Source organism: Nerophis ophidion, linkage group LG07 (genome assembly GCF_033978795.1).
Source record: "Nerophis ophidion isolate RoL-2023_Sa linkage group LG07, RoL_Noph_v1.0, whole genome shotgun sequence".
NCBI classification, from domain to species: domain Eukaryota; kingdom Metazoa; phylum Chordata; class Actinopteri; order Syngnathiformes; family Syngnathidae; genus Nerophis; species Nerophis ophidion.
The window spans coordinates 4,410,470-4,432,612 of record NC_084617.1 but is presented as its reverse complement, the minus strand read 5'-3'; the positions used below and the strand labels follow the sequence as shown (position 1 = coordinate 4,432,612).

Sequence of the window (22,143 nt, the reverse complement as noted above, 5' to 3'; positions counted from 1 at the left end):
CTTTGCATCAGTACATCGTAGATGAGCTCGGGGCCCAGCGAAGCCGGCGGCGTTTCTGGGTGTTGTTGATAAATGGCATTGGCTTTGCATATTAGAGTTTTAACTTGCACTTACAGATGTAGCGACCAACTGTAGTTACTGACAGTGGTTTTCTGAAGTGTTACTGAGCCCATGTGGGGATATCCTTCGCTTTGTGATGCAGTACCGCCTGCAGGATCAAAGGTCACAGGCATCTAAAGTCGGTTTTCAGCCTTGCCGCTTACGTGCAGTGATTTCTCCGGATCTTCTAAACATTTTGATGATATTAAGGACAGTAGAAGGTGAAATCCCTAAATTCCTTGCAATAGCTGGTTGAGAAATGTTGTTCTTAAACAATTTGCTCAGGCATTTGTCGACAAAGTGGTGACCGTCGCCCCATCCTTGTTTGTGAACGACTCAGCATTTCACGGAAGCTGCTTTTATACCCAATCAAGGGTCACCCACCTGTTCCCAATTAGCCTGCACACCTGTGGGATGTTTCAAAAAAGTGTTTGACGAGCATCCCTCAACTTTCTCAGTCTTTTTTGCCACTTGTGCCAGCTTTTTTGTAACATGTTGCAGGCATCCAATTCCAAATCAGCTAATATTTGCAAAAAATAACAAGTTTTTCAATGTGAACATTAAATATCTTGTCTTTGCAGTCTATTCAAATGAATATAAGTAGAAAAGGATATGCAAATCATTGTATTCTGTTTTTATTTACCATACAAAGTGCCAACTTCATTGGTTTTGGGTTTTGTAACACAATAAAAAAAGCTTTTTTGTTGTTTTTTTTGTCCTTTCAAGCTACTCAGGCAAATCATATTGTTAATGTAGATGCCCTTATTTGCTGTACAGATTTAATTTACAAAATAATAATAATAATATTAACAACACAGTGCAGCCTGTCGTTTTAATGCTGACACTCTTCGGCCATCATCCAAGTTTAAAACCGACCAACAAGAGGCCTCGGTGTGCACTCGGGGAGCGGAAAGTGCGATACTATCATTAAAAACCGAAGGCTTGCTCCTTTCCACCGGAGTAAATAAAGGACGTCTTAAGTGCAGGAGGATACTTTTAAAGAGTGAGAAAGAGACCCCAAAAAGCTCTCTCAAGTGAGTCTGCTATTCATGGAGTGCCGGCCCTAATTGGGAGCGCATGACTGATGACACACACACACACACACACACACACACACACACACACACACACACACACACACACACACACACACACACACACACACACACACACATTGATGCACGGCCGAGCGCAGCCTGGTAAGACATGCTGGGAGTAGAGAGAGGTGCTGAACAAGCAAACAGGGAGTACAGAGGGGATCATTTAGTCTTGTGAACAGAAGGGAGGAGGGTGGAAGTTGAAAGGGTAGTTGGTGTAGGCCAGTGCAGACCTTGGCCAGAGACTAAATAATTCTCAACACTTCGGTCTGACAGACACTGGGAGATGCTGTTCCACTCCGGTCCTTTGGGGGGCGGTAATGTGCTTTATATACAGTATAGTAAAGTCAGGGAGGGTCTAACCAACAAATAAACAAGCTTGACGTGGGTCATTGCCCCACTTGGCCCTAATGCAATATGGCAAAAATGTCTCAATTCCACAGCTTTATCCAGATTTATACATCCTCCACATTGTTCTGGTTTCGTGGAAGTGGATCACGTAGTGCACGGGTGTCAAACTCAAGGCCCCCGGGGCCAGATGTGGTTCACCACATCATTAAATGAGGGCCACTACATCATTTAAGGCCATTTAAGACTCAGTTTTATTTCTAAAGCATGGAAATAAAATAAAATTACAATTATTCTTATTATTTTATTTTTATTTTATTACTATTTTGAGAGAAAAAAACATACGTAATCCATACAATCGCAAATTATGTTAACTTAAATATTGTCTCATTATGCAAAAATATATTATCTAACATTCAAACCCTTTTTTGAATATAAATAAATACTAATAATAGGGATTTCAAAGCAAGAAATCGCAAATGATGTTAAATCAAATATTGCCTAATTATGCAAAAATATATTATCTAACATTCGAACCATTTTTCGAATATAAATAAATACTAATAGGGATTTCAAAACAAGAAATCGCAAATTATGTTAACTTAAATATTGTCTAGTTATGCAAAAATATATTATCTAACATTCAAACCCTTTTTTGAATATAAATACATACTAATAATAGGGATTTCAAAGCAAGAAATCGCAAATTATGTTAAGTTAAATATTGTCTAATTATGCAAAAATATATTATCTAACATTCAAACCCTTTTTCAAATATAAATAAATACTAATAATAGGGATTTCAAAGCAGGAAATCGCAAATTATGTTAACTTAAATATTGTCTAATTATGCAAAAATATATTAAACATTCAAACCATTTTTCAAATATAAATAAATACTAATAATAGGGATTTCAAAGCAAGAAATCGCAAATTATGTTAAGTTAAATATTGTCTAATTATGCATAAATATATTAAACATTCAAACCCTTTGTCAAACATAAATAAATACTAATAAGAGGGATTTCAAAGGAAGAAATCGCAAATTATGTTAACTTAAATATTGTCTAGTTATGCAAAAATATATTAAACATTCAAACCCTTTTTCAAATATAAATAAATACTAATAATAGGGATTTCAAAGCAAGAAATCGCAAATTATGTTAACTTAAATATTGCCTAATTATGCAAAAATATATTAAACATTCAAACCCTTTTTCAAATATAAATAAATACTAATAATAGGGATTTCAAAGCAAGAAATCGCAAATTATGTTAACTTAAATATTGCCTAATTATGCAAAAATATATTATCTAACATTCAAACCCTTTTTTGAATATAAATAAATACTAATAATAGGGATTTCAAAGCAAGAAATCGCAAATTATGTTAACTTAAATATAGTCTAATTATGTAAAACTATATTAAACATTCAAACCATTTTTCAAATATAAATAAATACTAATAATAGGGATTTCAAAGCAAGAAATCGCAAATTATGTTAACTTAAATATTGTCTAATTATGCAAAAATATATTAAACATTCAAACCCTTTTTCAAATATAAATACTAATAGGGATTTCAAAGCAAGAAATCGCAAATTATGTTAACTTAAATATTGTCTCATTATGAAAAAATATATTAAACAATCAAAAGCTTTTTCAAATATAAATAAATTCTAATAGGGATTTCAAAGCAAGAAATCGCAAATTATGTTAACTTAAATATTGTCTAATTATGCAAAAATATATTAAACATTCAAACCATTTTCAAATATAAATAAATACTAATAATAGGGATTTCAAAGCAAGAAATCGAAAATTATGTTAACTTAAATATTGTCTAATTATGCAAAAATATATTAAACATTCAAACCCTTTTTTGAATATAAATAAATAATAATAGGGATTTCAAAGCAAAAAATCGCAAATTATGTTAACTTAAATATTGTCTAATTATGCAAAAATATATTAAACATTCAAACTCTTTTTCAAATATAAATAAACACTAATAATAGGGATTTCAAAGCAAGAAATCACAAATTATGTTAACTTAAATATTGTCTAATTATGCAAAAATATATTATCAAACATTCAAACCCTTTTTTGAATACAAACAAACACTAATAATAGAGATTTCAAAGCAAGAAATCGCAAATTATGTTAACTTAAATATTGTCTATCCATCCATCCTTTTTCTACCGCTTATTCCCTTTTGAGGTTGCGGGGGGCGCTGGCGCCTATACGTGCACCTGGGGATAGGTTGATTGGCAACACTAAATATTGTCTAATTATGCAAAAATATATTAAACATTCAAACCCTTTTTCAAATATAAATAAATACTAATAATAGGGATTTCAAAAGGAAGAAATCGCAAATTATGTTAACTTAAATATTGTCTAATTATGCAAAAATATATTATCTAACATTCAAACCCTTTTTTGAATATAAATAAATACTAATAGGGATTTCAAACGGAAGAAATCGCAAACAATGTTGACTTAAATATTGCCTAATTATGCAAAAATATATTATCTAACATTCAAACCATTTTTCAAATATAAATAAATATTAATAATAGGGATTTCAAAGCAAGAAATCGCAAATTGTGTTAACTTAAATATTGCCTAATTATGCAAAAATATATTATCTAACATTCAAACCCTTTTTTGAATATAAATAAATACTAATAATAGGGATTTCAAGGCAAGAAATCGCAAATTATGTTAACTTAAATATTTTCTAATTATGCAAAAATATATTATCAAGCATTCAAACCCTTTTTCAAATATAAATAAATACTAATAATAGGGATTTCAAAGCAAGAAATCGCAAATTATGTTAACTTAAATATTGCCTAATTATGCAAAAATATATTAAACATTCAAACCATTTTTCAAATATAAATAAAAATAATAGGGATTTCAAAGCAAGAAATCGCAAATTATGTTAAATCAAATATTGCCTAATTATGCAAAAATATATTATCAAACAATCAAACCATTTTTCGAATATAAATAAATACTAATAATAGGGATTTCAAAGCAAGAAATCGCAAATTATGTTAACTTAAATATTGTCTAGTTATGCAAAAATATATTATCAAACAATCAAACCATTTTTCGAATATAAATAAATACTAATAATAGGGATTTCAAAGCAAGAAATCGCAAATTATGTTAACTTAAATATTGTTTAGTTATGCGAAAATATATTATCAAACATTCAAACCCTTTTTTGAATATAAATAAACACTAATAGGGATTTCAAAGCAAAAAATCGCAAATTATGTTAACTTAAATATTGTCTCATTATGCAAAAATATATTATCTAACATTCAAACCCTTTTTCAAATATAAATAAATACTAATAATAGGGATTTCAAAGCAGGAAATCGCAAATTATGTTAACTTAAATATTGTCTAATTATGCAAAAATATATTATCCAACATTCAAACCCTTTTTTGAATACAAATAAATACTAATAGGGATTTCAAAGCAAGAAATTGCAAATTATGTAAACTTAAATATTGTCTAATTATGCAAAAATATATTAACATTCAAACCCTTTTTCAAATATAAATAAATACTAATAATAGGGATTTCAAAGCAAGAAATCGCAAATTATGTTAACTTAAATATTGTCTAATTATGCAAAAATATATTAAACATTCAAACCCTTTTTTAAATATAAATAAATACTAATAATAGGGATTTCAAAGCAAGAAATCGCAAATTATGTTAACTTAAATATTGTCTAATTATGCAAAAATATATTATCAAACATTCAAACCCTTTTTTGAATATAAATAAATACTAATAATAGGGATTTTAAAGCAAGAAATCGCAAATTATGTTAACTTAAATATTGTCTAATTATGCAAAAATATATTATCAAACATTCAAACCCTTTTTGAAATATAAATAAACACTAATATAAGGGATTTCAAAGGTAGTTATTCATCAAAATGTACAATGTAAAAGTAGCAATAGATTTCATGGTAGAGTTGTGATTTTTGCTGTGGTTTTTACAGCATTTTTCTCTAAATAAAAAAAACATTACTTTGCGTACTGCAATAAAATATGGTGCAGTTTTGGCATTTACAGTAATACACCCAAAAATTCAATTGTTGATTTGCGGTAAAAAACAACAACAAAAAAAACTGTCAGCTCAAGTACCAAAATGTTACTGTAAAATTGCTTTTTTCAATTTTTTATTCAAAGTAAAAAACATGTACTTTTTACAGTAAAATTCTGGCTGCCATTTTTTTTTTTTACTATAAAAACAGCAGTACTATTTTTCCATTTACAGTAATATAAACTACATTTTGAGGTTAAATTATTGCACTTTACCATATTTTTTTTACATTTTAGTTTTAAAAAGTCTAATAAAATTGTGTAATCATAGTATTTAATGTAGGAAGCGGCCCTCCGGGGCCAAACATAACTACAATGTGGCCCTCAATGAAAACGACTTTGACACCTCTGGTTTAAAATGACCCGCTGTATCATTTAAAGGGAAACTGCAATTTTTATTTAATTTTTTTTTGCCGGTCATTCACAATATTTACAAAAGACATGACGATGGGTGTATTTTTAAAATACATTCTAACTGGTAAATAAAAGTCTGCTTACGGAGGAGCCAATGGTAGTTCCTCTATTCCGCTCATAAATCCCAATAACAAAACATTCGAAAACTTCCAAAAACACTCCAGTTATATTTCGTGACTTAAGTATTGAGCAAGTATTAGTGATATTGTTACTAGAAGCGGCGACGCACAAAAACTATTTATTGCGGTGCTACGAACACGACCTTGTGTGCCAATGTTGACATGATCAAGCTGAGTCATCTTTTCCCTGCTCGTCAAACTTTATCCTCGATCATAAATCATGCCTCTAACCTGGATAGTAGAAGGATGACAACGTATTCCGACAAGTTGGTACACTTTGCGACGGCCAATTTTGACAAGAACGACGCGAAACGACGCCTTTGCAAGGGTTATGAGTCTGTTACATATCTCATCCCGTCTAAATGGGAATCTATCAACTACCTTGGCATCCTTATGACAGTAGACTTTGTACAGTAAGTGAAGTCTTGAGCAGTAATCGGTGATGTAGCTGGAAAAAAACAAAAATGTTGTGATTAGGGGTGGGCAAATTAATGCGTTAATTACGCGTTAACTCATCAATCTATTAACGCCAAAAATTATTTTATCGCACATTTGCGTATGTTGTTTACATGCTTTTATTTTGTTAACGCCTTTTCTTAACAGGATGGCGTCGCCCGGCGTCGAGGGGCTCTTGGTAAAGATGGAACATTTGGCAAAAATACCGGACAATTCTGCAAATGTCATGGCTGGCTTACAGCGTGGTCACTCCGGGATCACTTACGACCGCCAGACAATTCTGGATGTGGATAGATCGGGCCGTTTTGGACTGAATGAGGCGTGCTTGCTAGAGCGGCTAGCTAGCATGGGAATACTTTGCCGTCTACATCCAGCGGCCTGTGAAGCAGCGGAGTATATGTGTTGTCTGTCTATTTATGAATAATGCAGACCAGGAGTGTTGGCTGAGTTCTTAACGTTTGCTTTCAGAGCGTGCATATCACAACATACAAGATGCCGTCATGGCGACACAACCTATACCGGGCTACCGCGCATGCTCGTCACTCCTGTTGCATGCTGGGTAGGGTAGTTTTTTTATTCCCTGGCTCATAACATCACAATATAGTACCATGTATATGATGCCTTCAGTTTATCAAAGCACCAAGCAAACAATCGGAAAATTCCCATCAAATCAATTCCTAGATATGGTCATAATTATTTTAAGTGCACTACGCAGAATAAACACAACATTATTAATATTGCTACTACGGATAATTTGATCAAAAATTCCCTAAAACAGCCCACTACCTATAATATAGGTTTTTTAAACATAAGATCCCTGATAAAAAAAAATGTTTCTGCTGTTACCTCAGAAATTGCCTGTTCAGATGTTATGATTGTGGCTCAGAGATTTGTATGTAGATTATATTTATTTTCCATAACAAACAGGATAACTTAAATACCCTGGCAGTGGCAATAAGCTTAAATGTTTGTATTTACATTTTTGGAGTTGATTTTTCCTAAAATATGCTATTTAACTGCTACTGTTTAACAAGGACTGATTTAAATTGTGTTTGCACAACAAATGTTTTGGCGCTTTTGTTCATGTGGGAGAATATTCCAATAAAGGTGCACTACACACTACTTTTGAATTCATTACTGGGCTTTGTGTATACAATGCAGTTAATCGCGATTAATCGGAGAAATAGAGCGATTAACTTCGATTAAAATTTTTAATCGTTGCCCAGCCCTAGTTGTGATGCATTTTGAAATGCATGCTTAAAATTAGCAAAATATATACTGTTTTTTTTCGGATTATAAATGGCTCCGGAGTATACGTCGCACCGGCCGAAAATGCATAATAAAGAAGGAAAAAAACATATATACGTCGCGCTGGAGTATAAGTCGCATTTTTGGGGGGAAATTTATTTGATAAAATCCAACACCAAATATAGACATTTGAAAGGCAATTTAAAATAAATAAAGGCTCAATAAGTGTAGGTTATATGAGGCATAAATAACTAACTGCTATGTTAACCTAACATATTATGGTAAGAGTCATTCAAATAACTATAACATATAGAACATGCGAAATGTTTACCAAACTATCTCTCACTCCTAATCCATAAATCTCATGAAATCTTCTTCCTCGATGTCGCTTCTAAACAACTCTGCCAACTCCAAAAGGTATGCGCCGCTTCCTCTTGTCCTTTTCTGCTGCATATTTCACTACGTCCAGCTTGTAATCTGCAGTACATGATTTCCTTTTCAACGCCATTTTTGTTCAGCCCTTCTCAGTTTTTATAAGTTACCGCCAAGGATGAAATGATCCATTTTAATAGCTACGCCAGTAGCATATAGCAGTTAGCAGTTAGCATTCCATGACCTTCCCGCCGAATTCTTATTGGTTGACGTGTGTGTGACGATTGCTGACATTTTCTTCATCTCTTCCGCGAATGAGATAAATAACATTATTTGATATTTTACGGTAATGTGTTAATAATTTCACACATAAGTCGCTCCGGAGTTTATGTCGCACCCCCGGCCAAACTATGAAAAAAACTGCGATTTATAATCCGAAAAATACGCTACGCAAATAAATACGTAAACATTCATTATTATAGATGCCCCTGTTACTAGATTACAAATACACTTATATCATGTATATAAAACCTTTAAAGAGGTGTTTGGAATGTTCTTAGAAGGGCTTTATAGGCAGAATAGAGCAGGGGTGTCCAAAGTGCGGCCCGGGGGCCTTTTGTGGTCCACCACTAATCGTTTACCGGCCCCCCACACATTCTGCAAAAATTGCAAAATTGATAGTATTGCAAAAATAAAAAATAACAATTTAAAAAAAGTGGAATGAGGTGAAATCCAATGAGAAAAAGTAGCAATGTTGACACAAATCTGCCATGCAGGCACTTATTTTTTTCTTTAGTCTTTATTTTTCTGTTTGGTTTCCATAGCTCAAAAAAAAAAAATGACAAAAAAATCTACGCTATAATGAATTCCATCCATCCATTTTCTACCGCTTATTCCCTTATTCCCTACAATTGGGCGGAAGGCGGGGTACACCCTGGACAAGTCGCCACCTCATCACAGGGCCTACACAGATAGACAGACAACATTCACACTCACATTCACACATTAGGGCCAATTTAGTGTTGCCAATCAATTATTACTTAAAAATTATCATTTTAAAATGTTTTATGTGGAAAAAATATTGCCTATGTTGTGTGGTTGCCATATAAAATCATCAAAGTTTTGACAAAAAGAGCATAAAACAAATAAAATAATAGTTCAAACTTAAAATCGACAGATATATCGGAAGTTGATCTTGAAATTTAAGTGTTAAAAGTAGAAAAAATAATAATAAAAATGCATCACTTTATGAGTGGGGAACCTTTCGGATCCCAAATATATTTAGTAGGATTTTATTTAACTTTTCACTGTTATTACTCAAAAATATTAAATAATTAAAATCAATGGTGTCCTGCATTATTGATCTTTGAGGGCTTTAATTGCTAAATAAAGGAACTCTCCAGAAGGAATCAATAAAGTACTATCTATCCACCTAAATACTGCATATTTCAGTTTTACTATAAAAAACAAAAGTTCTCTTTGACAGAAAAGGCATAAAAACTTATTTTTTTTACTTCATATCGACCTCAAGTTGATATAGAGATTTACTGTAAGCATTAAATAAATACAAAAAATAATAATTTGACTTATTTTTAACATTTTTGTGATTGAGACCAACTATGAAAAAATCCATATATTTTGTTATGGTTTGAAAATGAAAAAATATCAAAATGCTTAAATTTTTACGTGTGCGGCATGTTGTGTGGTTGCCATATAAAAACATCAAAGTTTGGAAAAAAGAGCATAAAACAAATAAAATAATGGTTCAAACTTAAAATCGACAGATATATCGGAAGTTGATCTTGAAATTTAAGTGTTAAAAAGTAGAAAAAATAATAATAAAAATGCATCACTTTATGAGTGGGAAACTTTTTGGATCCCAAATATATTTTAGTAGCATTTTATTTAACTTTTCACTGTTATTACTCAAAAATATAAATAATTAAAATCAATGGTGTCCTGCATTATTGATCTTTGAGGGCTTTAGTTGCTAAATAAAGGAACTCTCCAGAAGGAATCAATAAAGTACTATCTATCTATCTAAATACTGCATGTTTCAGTTTTACTATAAAAAACAAAAGTTCTCTTTGACAGAAAAGGCATAAAACCTTATTTTTTTTACTTCATATCAACCTCAAGTTGATATAGAGATTTACTGTAAGCATTAAATAAATACAAAAAATAATAATTTGACTTATTTTTAACATTTTTGTGACTGAGACCAACTATGAAAAAATCCATATATTTTGTTATGGTTTGAAAATGAAAAAATATCAAAATGCTTAAATTTTTACGTGTGCGGCATGTTGTGTGGTTGCCATATAAAAACATCAAAGTTTTGGCAAAAGAGCATAAAACAAATAAAATAATAGTTCAAACTTAAAATCGACAGATATATCGGAAGTTGATCTTGAAATTTAAGTGTTAAAAAGTAGGAAAAATAATAATAAAAATGCATCACTTTATGAGTGGGAAACTTTTCGGATCCCAAATATATTTTAGTAGCATTTTATTTAACTTTTCTCTGTGAATACTCAAAAATATAAATAATTAAAATAAATGGTGTCCTGCATTATTGATCTTTGAGGGCTTTAATTGCTAAATAAAGGAACTCTCCAGAAGGAATCAATAAAGTACTATCTATCTATCTAAATACTGCATATTTCAGTTTTACTATAAAAAAACAAAAGTTGTCTTTGACAGAAAAGGCATAAAACCTTTTTTTTTTTTTACTTAATATCAACCTCAAGTTGATATAGAGATTTACTGTAAGCATTAAATAAATACAAAAAATAATAATTTGACTTATTTTTAACATTTTTGTGACTGAGACCAACTATGAAAAAATCCATATATTTTGTTATGGTTTGAAAATGAAAAAATATCAAAATGCTTAAATTTTTACGTGTGCGGCATGTTGTGTGGTTGCAATATAAAAACATCAAAGTTTTGACAAAGGAGCATAAAACAAATAAAATAATAGTTCAAACTTAAAATCGACAGATATATCGGAAGTTGATCTTGAAATTTAAGTGTTAAAAAGTAGAAAAAATAATAATAAAAATGCATCACTTTATGAGTGGGGAACTTTTCGGATCCCAAATATATTTAGTAGGATTTTATTTAACTTTTCACTGTGAATACTCAAAAATATTAAATAATTAAAATCAATGGTGTTCTGCATTATTGATCTTTGAGGGCTTTAATTGCTAAAAAAAGGAACTCTCCAGAAGGAATCAATAAAGTACTATCTATTTATCTATCTAAATACTGCATATTTCAGTTTTACTATAAAAAAAACAAAAGTTCTCTTTGACAGAAAAGGCATAAAACCTTATTTGTTTTACTTCATATCAACCTCAAGTTGATATAGAGATTTACTGTAAGCATTAAATAAATACAAAAAATAATAATTTGACCTTTTTTTAACATTTTTGTGACTGAGACCAACTATGAAAAAATCCATGTATTTTATTATGGTTTGAAAATGAAAAAATATCAAAATGCTTAAATTTTTACGTGTGCGGCATGTTGTGTGGTTGCCATATAAAAACATCAAAGTTTTGACAAAAGAGCATAAAACAAATAAAATAATAGTCCAAACTTAAAATCGACAGATATATCGGAAGTTGATCTTGAAATTTAAGTGTTAAAAAGTAGAAAAAATAATAATAAAAATAGATCACTTTATGAGTGGGGAACCTTTCGGATCCCAAATATATTTAGTAGGATTTTATTTAACTTTTCACTGTTATTACTCAAAAATATAAATAATTAAAATCAATGGTGTCCTGCATTATTGATCTTTGAGGGCTTTAATTGCTAAATAAAGGAACTCTCCAGAAGGAATCAATAAAGTACTATCCATCCATCTAAATACTGCATATTTCAGTTTTACTATAAAAAACAAAAGTTGTCTTTGACAGAAAAGGCATAAAACCTTATTTTTTTTACTTCATATCAACCTCAAGTTGATATAGAGATTTACTGTAAGCATTAAATAAATACAAAAAATAATAATTTGACTTATTTTTAACATTTTTGTGACTGAGACCAACTATGAAAAAATCCATATATTTTGTTACGGTTTGAAAATGAAAAAATATCAAAATGCTTAAATTTTTACGTGTGCGGCATGTGTGGTTGCCATATAAAAACATCAAAGTTTTGACAAAAGAGCATAAAACAAACAAAATAATAGTTCAAACTTAAAATCGACAGATATATCGGAAGTTGATCTTGAAATTTAAGTGTTAAAAGTTAAAAAAAAAAAAAAATAAAAATGCATCACTTTATGAGTGGGGAACCTTTCGGATCCCAAATATATTTTAGTAGCATTTTATTTAACTTTTCACTGTTATTACTCAAAAATATAAATAATTAAAATCAATGGTGTCCTGCATTATTGATCTTTGAGGGCTTTAGTTGCTAAATAAAGGAACTCTCCAGAAGGAATCAAAGTACTATCTATCTATCTAAATACTGCATATTTCAGTTTTACTATAAAAAACAAAAGTTGTCTTTGACAGAAAATGCATAAAACCTTATTTTTTTACTTCATATCAACCTCAAGTTGATATAGAGATTTACTGTAAGCATTAAATTAAAAAATAATAATAAGAATTGGCCCTAGTGTGTGAATGTGAGTGTGAATGTTGTCTATCTGTGTTGGCCCTGCGACTTGTCCAGGGTGTACCCCGCCTTCCGCCCAATTGTAGCTGAGATAGGCGCCAGCGCCCCCCGCGGCCCCAAAAGGGAATAAGCGGTAGAAAATGGATGGATGGATAATAAGAATTTGACTTAATTTAAAAAAAAATTGTGACTGACACCAACTATGCTCCCCAGGAGCCCTAAGGATTAAAGAAAAAAATCCATATATTTTGTTATGGTTTGAAAATGAAAAATATCAAAATGCTTACATTTTTACGTGGAAAAAGTTTGGACACCCCTGGAATAGAGGGACTCCCATTGGCTCAATTGTAAGCGGACGTTCGATCATATTTAATATTTATAATGCATTCAAATAAATTTACACCAGTCGTCATGTCTTTCATAATGATTGTGAACAATAGGTAAAATAGGTCAAATTCCGTGACATCATTTATTGTGGCCCGCCACGATAAATTTTAACATGGTCTGAGAATGTAATTGTTCTCTAAAATGATGACAGAAAAACGTACTGCATGCATGTTTTCTACGTGTAAGATGTACCAAGCCATTTAAAAATGTTCTTGTCAACAATTTTAGTTCTAAAAGCAAGTTATCTATCAATCTATTAGTAAAATTTATGATAATGAAATTAATTTGCCGATGCAAATTGTGTAACAGGCCTAATTTACGTTCACAGTATATTCCGACATATTCACTGTTAAAAGCAGTGAATTGCGAGGCGAGCCTCACTAACAATGAGTCTGACACCCCTGAAGAAGTGGATCCTGTAGACCAGCGAGCCAACGACAGCGGAACTTCAAAAGTCGATCACCAACGGCGTCTCTCATAAAACATTTCAACAATACAGCGGTCACATGTTCACATTCCAAACTTTCGTTTTGTATTAAAAATAAATTAAAATTTAAGCTGCAAGCAGCGTTGGCCGCCGAGACTCAAGCCCTGGTCTTAGTCAGACCTACATAGAAGTTTTTTATTCATGTCTCTACGACATTCCTAACAGAAGTTACAAGCAGTTTTGTCTGTGTTTTTTCTTAGGGGGCGCTAGAGCGCACTTTTGATTTTTGGGGTTTGGTTTTTTATTAGATGGCAATTTTCACCAGTCCTAATGTGTGTGTAAAATTTGGTGAGTTTTGAAGCATGTTAAGGGGGTGAAATTACGGATCGTTTTTTCTGGATGTTGTTGATAAATGGCTTTCGCTTTGCATAGTAGTGCTTTAACTTGCACCTTGAAGCATTTTAAGGGGGTCAAATTACAGCTCAAAGAGACAAAAATTGACATTTTTTAGGAAAATTTGCGCAGGTTTTTTTGATGGCGCGTAAAATCCAAACCGGAGCAGTAATCAAAACTCTTTCGATAAATTTTAATTAGAAGGGTTCAAACTCTCTTCTGTGCGAGTTTGAAGCTGAAACGACAAACACGCTCAGAGGAGATAACGTTTGAAAAAGGTGACGGGTGTTTACAAAACTTTTATTTTGAAGGGGTAATTTTTAACTTCCTGTCGATTTTTGCTGAAGGATGTTGATCAATAAAATGTAGGTCTAAGTGAGACCTACATGGAGGTTTTTGTTTCATGTCTTTTCGACATCCCTACGGGAAGTTACAAGCAGTTTTGTCTGTGTTTTCTTCCTAGGAGCAGTTTTTTCTGTGTTTTATTCAAAAATTGCGCTAGAGCGCAATTTTGAGTTTTGGGGTTTGGTTTTTTCATTATATCGCAATTTTTGCCAGTCATAACTCCACATGTGTTCATTCATAGTTTTGATGTGACAATCTACAATGTAAATAGTCATGAAAATAAAGAGGTGTGTCCAAACTTTTGGCCTGTACTGTTTTATATATTAGTAGTTTTATGCAAATTGCTTACTCAATTCTACTATGAATACTATTAAGTGATATATGATGGCTAAAAAGTGTATGTTATGAAATCAAATCAAATAAATCCTTAAACAACTCGACCTGACACACAACAGGAAGTAGTATTACTTGTGGCGCTTTAAGAAAATAAATGCTTAAACAATTCAACTTTACATACAACAGGAAGTAGTGTTATCTTGTGCTACTTTAAGAAAATAAATGCTTAAACAACTCAACCTGACATACAACAACAGGAAGTAGTGTTATCCAGTGGTGCTTTAAGAAAATAAATGCTTAAACAACTCAACCTGACATACAACAACAGGAAGTAGTATTACTTGTGGCGCTTTAAGAAAATAAATGCTTAAACAACTCCACCTGACATACAACAACAGGAAGTAATGTTATCTTGTGGGGATTTAAGAAAATAAATGCTTAAACAACTCAACTTTACATACAACAGGAAGTAGTGTTATCTTGTGCTGCTTTAAGAAAATAAATGCTTAAACAACTCAACCTGCCATACAACAACAGGAAGTAGTATTACTTGTGGCGCTTTAAGAAAATAAATGCTTAAACAACTCCACCTGACATACAACAACAGGAAGTAATGTTATCTTGTGGGGATTTAAGAAAATAAATGCTTAAACAACTCAACTTTACATACAACAGGAAGTAGTGTTATCTTGTGCTGCTTTAAGAAAATATAAACAACTCAACCTGACATACAACAACAGGAAGTAGTATTACTTGTGGCGCTTCAAGAAAATAAATGCTTAAACAACTCAACCTGACATACAACAACAGGAAGTAGTGTTATCTTGTGGGGATTTAAGAAAATAAATGCTTAAACAACTCAACTTTACATACAACAGGAAGTAGTGTTATCTTGTGCTGCTTTAAGAAAATAAATGCTTAAACAACTCAACCTGACATACAACAACAGGAAGTAGTGTTATCCAGTGGTGCTTTAAGAAAATAAATGCTTAAACCACTCAACTTTACATGCAACCGGAAGTAGTGTTATTTTGTGGGGCTTTACGAACATAAATGCTTTAACAACTCAACCTGACATACAACAACAGGAAGTAGTATTACTTGTGGGGCTTTAAGAAAATAAATGCTTAAACAACTCAACCTGACATACAACAACAGGAAGTAGTGTTATCTTGTGGGAATTTAAGAAAATAAATGCTTAAACAACTCAACCTGACATACAACAACAGGAAGTAGTGTTATCTTATGGCGCTTTAAGAAAATAAATGCTTTAACAACTCAACCTGACATACAACAACAGGAAGTTGTATTACTTGTGGCGCTTTAAGAAAATAAATGCTTAAACAACTCAACCTGACATACAACAACAGGAAGCAGTATTACTTGTGGCGCTTTAAGAAAATAAATGCTTAAACAACTCAACTTTACATACAACAGGAAGTAGTGTTATCTTGTGGCGCTTTAAGAAAATAAATGCTTAAACAACTCAACCTGACATACAACAACAGGAAGTAGTGTTATCTTGTGGGGATTTAAGAAAATAAATGCTTAAACAACTCAACCTGACATACAACAACAGGAAGTAGTGTTATCTAGTGGTGCTTTAAGAAAATAAATGCTTAAACAACTCCACCTGACATACAACAAGAGGAAGTAGTTTTATCTTGTGGCGTTTTAAGAAAATAAATGCTTAAACAACTCAACCTGACATACAACAACAGGAAGTAGTATTACTTGTGGGGATTTAAGAAAATAAATGCTTAAACAACTCAACCTGACATACAACAACAGGAAGTAGTTTTATCTTGTGGCGTTTTAAGAAAATAAATGCTTAAACAACTCAACCTGACATACAACAACAGGAAGTAGTATTACTTGTGGGCCTTAAGAAAATAAATGCTTAAACAACTCAACCTGACATACAACAACAGGAAGTAGTGTTATCTTGGGCCGCTTTAAGAAAATAAAAGCTTAAACAACTCAACCTGACATACAACAACCGGAAGTAGTGTTATCTTGTGGGGATTTAAGAAAATAAATGCTTAAACAACTCAACTTCACATACAACAGGAAGTAGTGTTATCTTGTGCTGCTTTAAGAAAATAAATGCTTAAACAACTCAACCTGACATACAACAACAGGAAGTAGTGTTATCTTGTGCTGCTTTAAGAAAATAAATGCTTTAACAACTCAACCTGACATACAACAACAGGAAGTAGTGTTATCTTGTGCTGCTTTAAGAAAATAAATGCTTAAACAACTCAACCTGACATACAACAACAGGAAGTAGTATTACTTGTGGGGCTTTAAGAAAATAAATGCTTAAACAACTCAACCTGACATACAACAACAGGAAGTAGTATTACTTGTGGCACTTTAAGAAAATAAATGCTTAAACAAACTCAACCTGACATAGAACAACAGGAAGTAGTATTACTTGTGGGACTTTAAGAAAATAAATGCTTAAACAACTCAACCTGACATACAACAACAGGAAGTAGTATTACTTGTGGCGCTTTAAGAAAATAAATGCTTAAACAACTCAACCTGACATACAACAACAGGAAGTACTATTACTTGTCGGGCTTTAAGAAAATAAATGCTTAAACAACTCCACCTGACATACAACAACAGGAAGTAGTATTACTTGTGGCGCTTTAAGAAAATAAATGCTTAAACAACTCAACCTGACATACAACAACAGGAAGTAGTGTTATCTTGTGGTGCTTTAAGAAAATAAACGCATAAACAACTCAACCTGACATACAACAACAGGAAGTAGTATTACTTGTGCTGCTTTAAGAAAATAACCGCTTAAACAACTCAACCTGACATAAAACAACAGGAAATAGTATCATCTTGTGGGGCTTTAAGAAAAAAAATGCTTAAACAACTCAACTTCACATATAACAGGAAGTAGTGTTATCTTGTGCTGCTTTAAGAAAATAAATGCTTAAACAACTCAACCTGACATACAACAACAGGAAGTAGTTATCTTGTGCTGCTTTAAGGGTTGTTTGGTGTCTTTGATTATCTTAGTTTGGTATCTCCTGTAACTGTATCGCTCATTTAGTACTGAGCAGCCATGGTTCTGGTTCTATGTTCATTATCACACGTTTCATCTTTGTGGTAAATGCACCCTTCTGTGTTCCGTGTAAAAAAAACTGATTGATTATTAGCCGCCCACATGTCTAACCAAACAATATACACGGAGCCTCCCGTTTTTGTGCTTGGCGGAGGTAACTAAAGCACAACCTGACCCCGTTCCAGCTTTCCTGACCTGGCAAATAACATTGCGGATTGTTCTCACAATGATTGCAATTGTGACCGCCGGGCACAAGGCTCGCTTCTGGCCAAGCATAATGGCCGCAGTGTGTTGGTGGATGCCTGCGGAGGGAAAAATTCAATGTTGCTGCTGACAGCACGACTCTGACTGCTGGTTGACCTGTGCACGCGGGAGGAAAGGGGGCGTGGGGGCTCACTCATGCAAAGGGGGCGTGTTCTAGAAAGAGTCGTGGGGTGCAAAAGGGTCATTACGATGAAGGAGACGCATGCTGTAGAGGGCGTGAACGGGTGTGAGGTCCATCCTGGCTCGGCCCGCCATGCAAAGAGCCAGCCACTAGCTATTGCATTCATCTTTTGGCAGACACCTGACTTCATCATCAGAAATCCTACCTTGGTCTTTTTGCTGAAAAGCCAAAAGTTTTTGCCTCGGTTCTTCCCCAAAAGGTCCATGGGGCCTTTAGGCGTCCCCAGACTGCTGTCGGACGACGCTCGGTTGATGCCCTGGCTGAAATCCTCAAACTCCACATCGCCCGGGGGGTCGAAGCCGGACTTGTTCTGCTCGATGACAATCATGGAGTCCTGGTCCAGAGAAGGAGCGCGGCGCTCAGTTATTCTTCCGTCCGCACTTAAGTCGTTTTAAGCCACAGGTAAAATTAGCGACTCACGTTCTTCTCGTTCACATTAGTGCCGGCTTTAATGATCCCGTCCAGGCACTTGCCGATGATGGGCATCACCTGCTTCTCCGTTTCAGCGAACAGGATGTAGCCCTGCGCCAATTTACGCACTCGCTTTTCATCCAGTTCTTGCAGTTTCTGGTTCACAGGGGAAAAAACTATTTACACATATAAAATGGAAAAAAAAACTATTAAAAAATGAATCGCGTTGCATAACATTTTTGTATTTATTTTATAAAAGAAGAGTGAAGCGAAATGTAAACAAAACCCAAACATTTTTTCAATGATTTCGATATTACAGCTGAACAATTCTCTTAACTTAAACGTGCCAAAACTTTGGGCTTTTGGCACCAGCCGCAAGATGAGATGTGAGTGATTTAAGTCTAATACGAGAGTTGACCAGTCTAAGTCTAAGACTAGATGTGACTAATCTAAGTCTAAGACGAGAAGTGACCAATCTAAGTCTAAGACAAGATGTGACCAATCTAAATCTAAGACAAGATGTGACCAATCTAAGTCTAAGACAAGAAGTGACCAATCTAAGTCTAAAACGAGATGTGACCAATCTAAGTCTAAGACGAGATGTGACCAATCTAAGTCTAAGACGAGAAGTGACCAATCTAAGTCTAAGACAAGATGTGACCAATCTAAGTCTAAGACGAGATGTGACCAATCTAAGTCTAAGACGAGATGTGAACAATATAAGTCTAAGACGAGATGTGAACAATCCAAGCCAACGACGAGATGTGACCAATCTAAGTCTAGATGTGATTAATCTAAGTCTAAGACGAGATGTGACCAATCTAAGTCTAGATGTGACCAATCTAAGTCTAAGACTAGATGTGACCGATCTAAGTCTAGATGTGACGAATCTAAGTCTAAGACTAGATGTGACCGATCTAAGTCTAGATGTGACCAATCTAAGTCTAAGACTAGATGTGACCGATCTAAGTCTAGATGTGACCAATCTAAGTCTAAGACAAAATGTGACCAATCTAAGCCAACGACGAGATGTGACCAATCTAAGTCTAGATGTTACCAATCTAAGTCTAGATGTGACCAATCTAAGTCCAAGACTAGATGTGACCGATCTAAGTCTGAGACTACATGTGATCAATCCAACTCTAAGACTACATGTGATCAATCTAAGTCTAAGACTACATGTGATCAATCTAAGTCAAAGACAAAATGTGATCAATCTAAGTCTAAGATGAGATGTGACCAATCTAAGTCTAAGACTAGATCTGACCAATCTAAGTCTAAGACAAGATGTGACCAATCTAAGTCTAAGACAAGATCTGACCAATCTAAGTCAAAGACGAGATGTGACCAATCTAAGTCTAGATGTGATTAATCTAAGTCTAAGACTAGATGTGACCAATCTAAGTCTGAGACTAAATGTGACCAATCCAAGTCTTAGACTACATGTGACCAATCTAGGTCTAAGACTAGATGTGACCAATCTAAGTCTAAGACTAGATGTGACCAATCTAAGTCTAAGACTAGATGTGACCTAAGTCTAAGACGAGAAGTGACCAATCTAAGTCTAAGACTAGATGTGACCGATCTAAGTCGAAGACTAGATGTGACCGATCTAAGTCGAAGACTAGATGTGACCTAAGTCTAAAACGAGATGTGACCAATCTAAGTCTAAAACGAGATGTGACCAATCTAAGTCTAAAACGAGATGTGACCAATCTAAGTCTAAAACGAGATGTGACCAATCTAAGTCTAAAACGAGATGTGACCAATTTAAGTCTAAAACGAGATGTGACCAATCTAAGTCTAGATGTGACCAATCTAAGTCTAAGACTAGATGTGACCGATCCAAGTCCAAGACTAGATGTGACCGATCTAAGTCTAAGACTAGATGTGACCAATCTAAGTCTAAGACTAGATGTGACCAATCTAAGTCTAAGACTAGATGTGACCAATCCAAGTCTAAGACGAGATCTGACCAATCTAAGTCTAAGACTAGATCTGACCAATCTAAGTCTAAGACGAGATCTGACCAATCTAAGTCTAAGATGAGATGTGACCAATCTAAGTCTAAAACTAGATCTGACCAATCTAAGTCTAAGACGAGATGTGACCAATCAAAGTGTAAGACTAGATGTGACCAATCTAAGTCTAAGACGAGATGTGACCAATCAAAGTGTAAGACTAGATGTGACCAATCTAAGTCTAAGACAAGATGTGACCAATCACATATATTGTAGCGTCTTGGAAGAATTAGTGCTGCAAGGGGTTCTAAGTATTTGTTATGTTGTGTTACGGTGCAGATGTTCACCCGAAATATGTTTGTCATTCTTGTTTGGTGTGGGTTCACAGTGTGGCACATATTTGTAACAGTGTTAAAGTTGTTTATACGGCCACCTTCAGTGTGACCTGTATGGCTGTTGACCAAGTATGTCTTGCATTCACTTGTGTGTGTGTGAAAAGCCGTAGATATTATGTGATTGGGCCGGCACACAAAGGCAGTGCCTTTAAGGTTAATTGGTGTTTTAATATTCATACATTTTACTTTTTGAAACCAATACCGATAATTTCCGATATCACATTTTAAAGCATTTATCGGCCGATAATATCGGCAGTCCGATAATATCGGCAGTGCGATACCATCAGACATCTCTAGTAGCAATGCCTTCTTAAAGCATAGTTATGTTTAATAAAAATAAAAAGCCTATTTTCTATGGAACTTTAGTATCAGAGTACTTACATTAAAGATGAGCGGCATGTCGTTAAAATAAAACTGATTCTGCTCCTTGTTGAACCTCTGGAGTTGCGCGGCGTAGTCGTTCTTGCACTCCTCGGCGACGTGCGCTCTCGAGTGAGCTTGTTGTTTCGCCTGCAAGCACATAATAATAATAATAATAATAATACTAATAATAATGGATTAGATTTTGTATCGGGTTTTCTATTATTAGAAACTCACATGACCACATTCATTAAGTACACTTAAGTACTTCCTGCCCGTGTAGCCCCTCCCCCATTCCTAACGCCTTTGCAGTCTCCTCACCTTCTCAACGTCCGCCTTCGTGGCGTTGAGGTCCTGGTCCGTCTTCTCCGCATACTGCGCCGTGCGCTCCGCTTCTCGCCATTCTCGCTCAAAGCGCTTTTTACTCTGGACAAAGCACATCAGCAACGTAAGAAATTGAAGGGTAAAACTAGATTTTGAAAACGGCCAGAAATAAAAAGATTTGTAGAACGCCGATTATCGTGTGCACTGTTCAGTCCCTCCACGATGTCACTGTCTTTTTTTTGTGATTGTTGCAGCCTTAAAGGGGAACATTATCAGCAGACCTATGTAAGCGTCAATATATACCTTGATGGTGCAGAAAAAAAGACCATCTATTTTTTTTAACCGATTTCC

The 22,143-nt window shown here is 33.8% G+C and overlaps 1 protein-coding gene across 4 annotated transcripts in view; it reads right to left on the bottom strand.

Moving 5' to 3' along the window:
* Nucleotides 1-22,143, bottom strand: part of trip10a (thyroid hormone receptor interactor 10a) — a 101,803-nt gene that overhangs the window by 27,230 nt on the left and 52,430 nt on the right. For all 4 annotated transcript variants that reach the window (XM_061905215.1, XM_061905216.1, XM_061905217.1 and 1 more), the window contains exons 6-9: nucleotides 21,790-21,894; nucleotides 21,490-21,618; nucleotides 18,762-18,908; nucleotides 18,487-18,675 (exon numbers count right to left, since the gene is read on the bottom strand). In XM_061905215.1, the coding sequence (XP_061761199.1) occupies nucleotides 18,487-18,675; nucleotides 18,762-18,908; nucleotides 21,490-21,618; nucleotides 21,790-21,894 (570 nt within the window). The remainder of the gene's footprint in view (nucleotides 1-18,486; nucleotides 18,676-18,761; nucleotides 18,909-21,489; nucleotides 21,619-21,789; nucleotides 21,895-22,143) is intronic.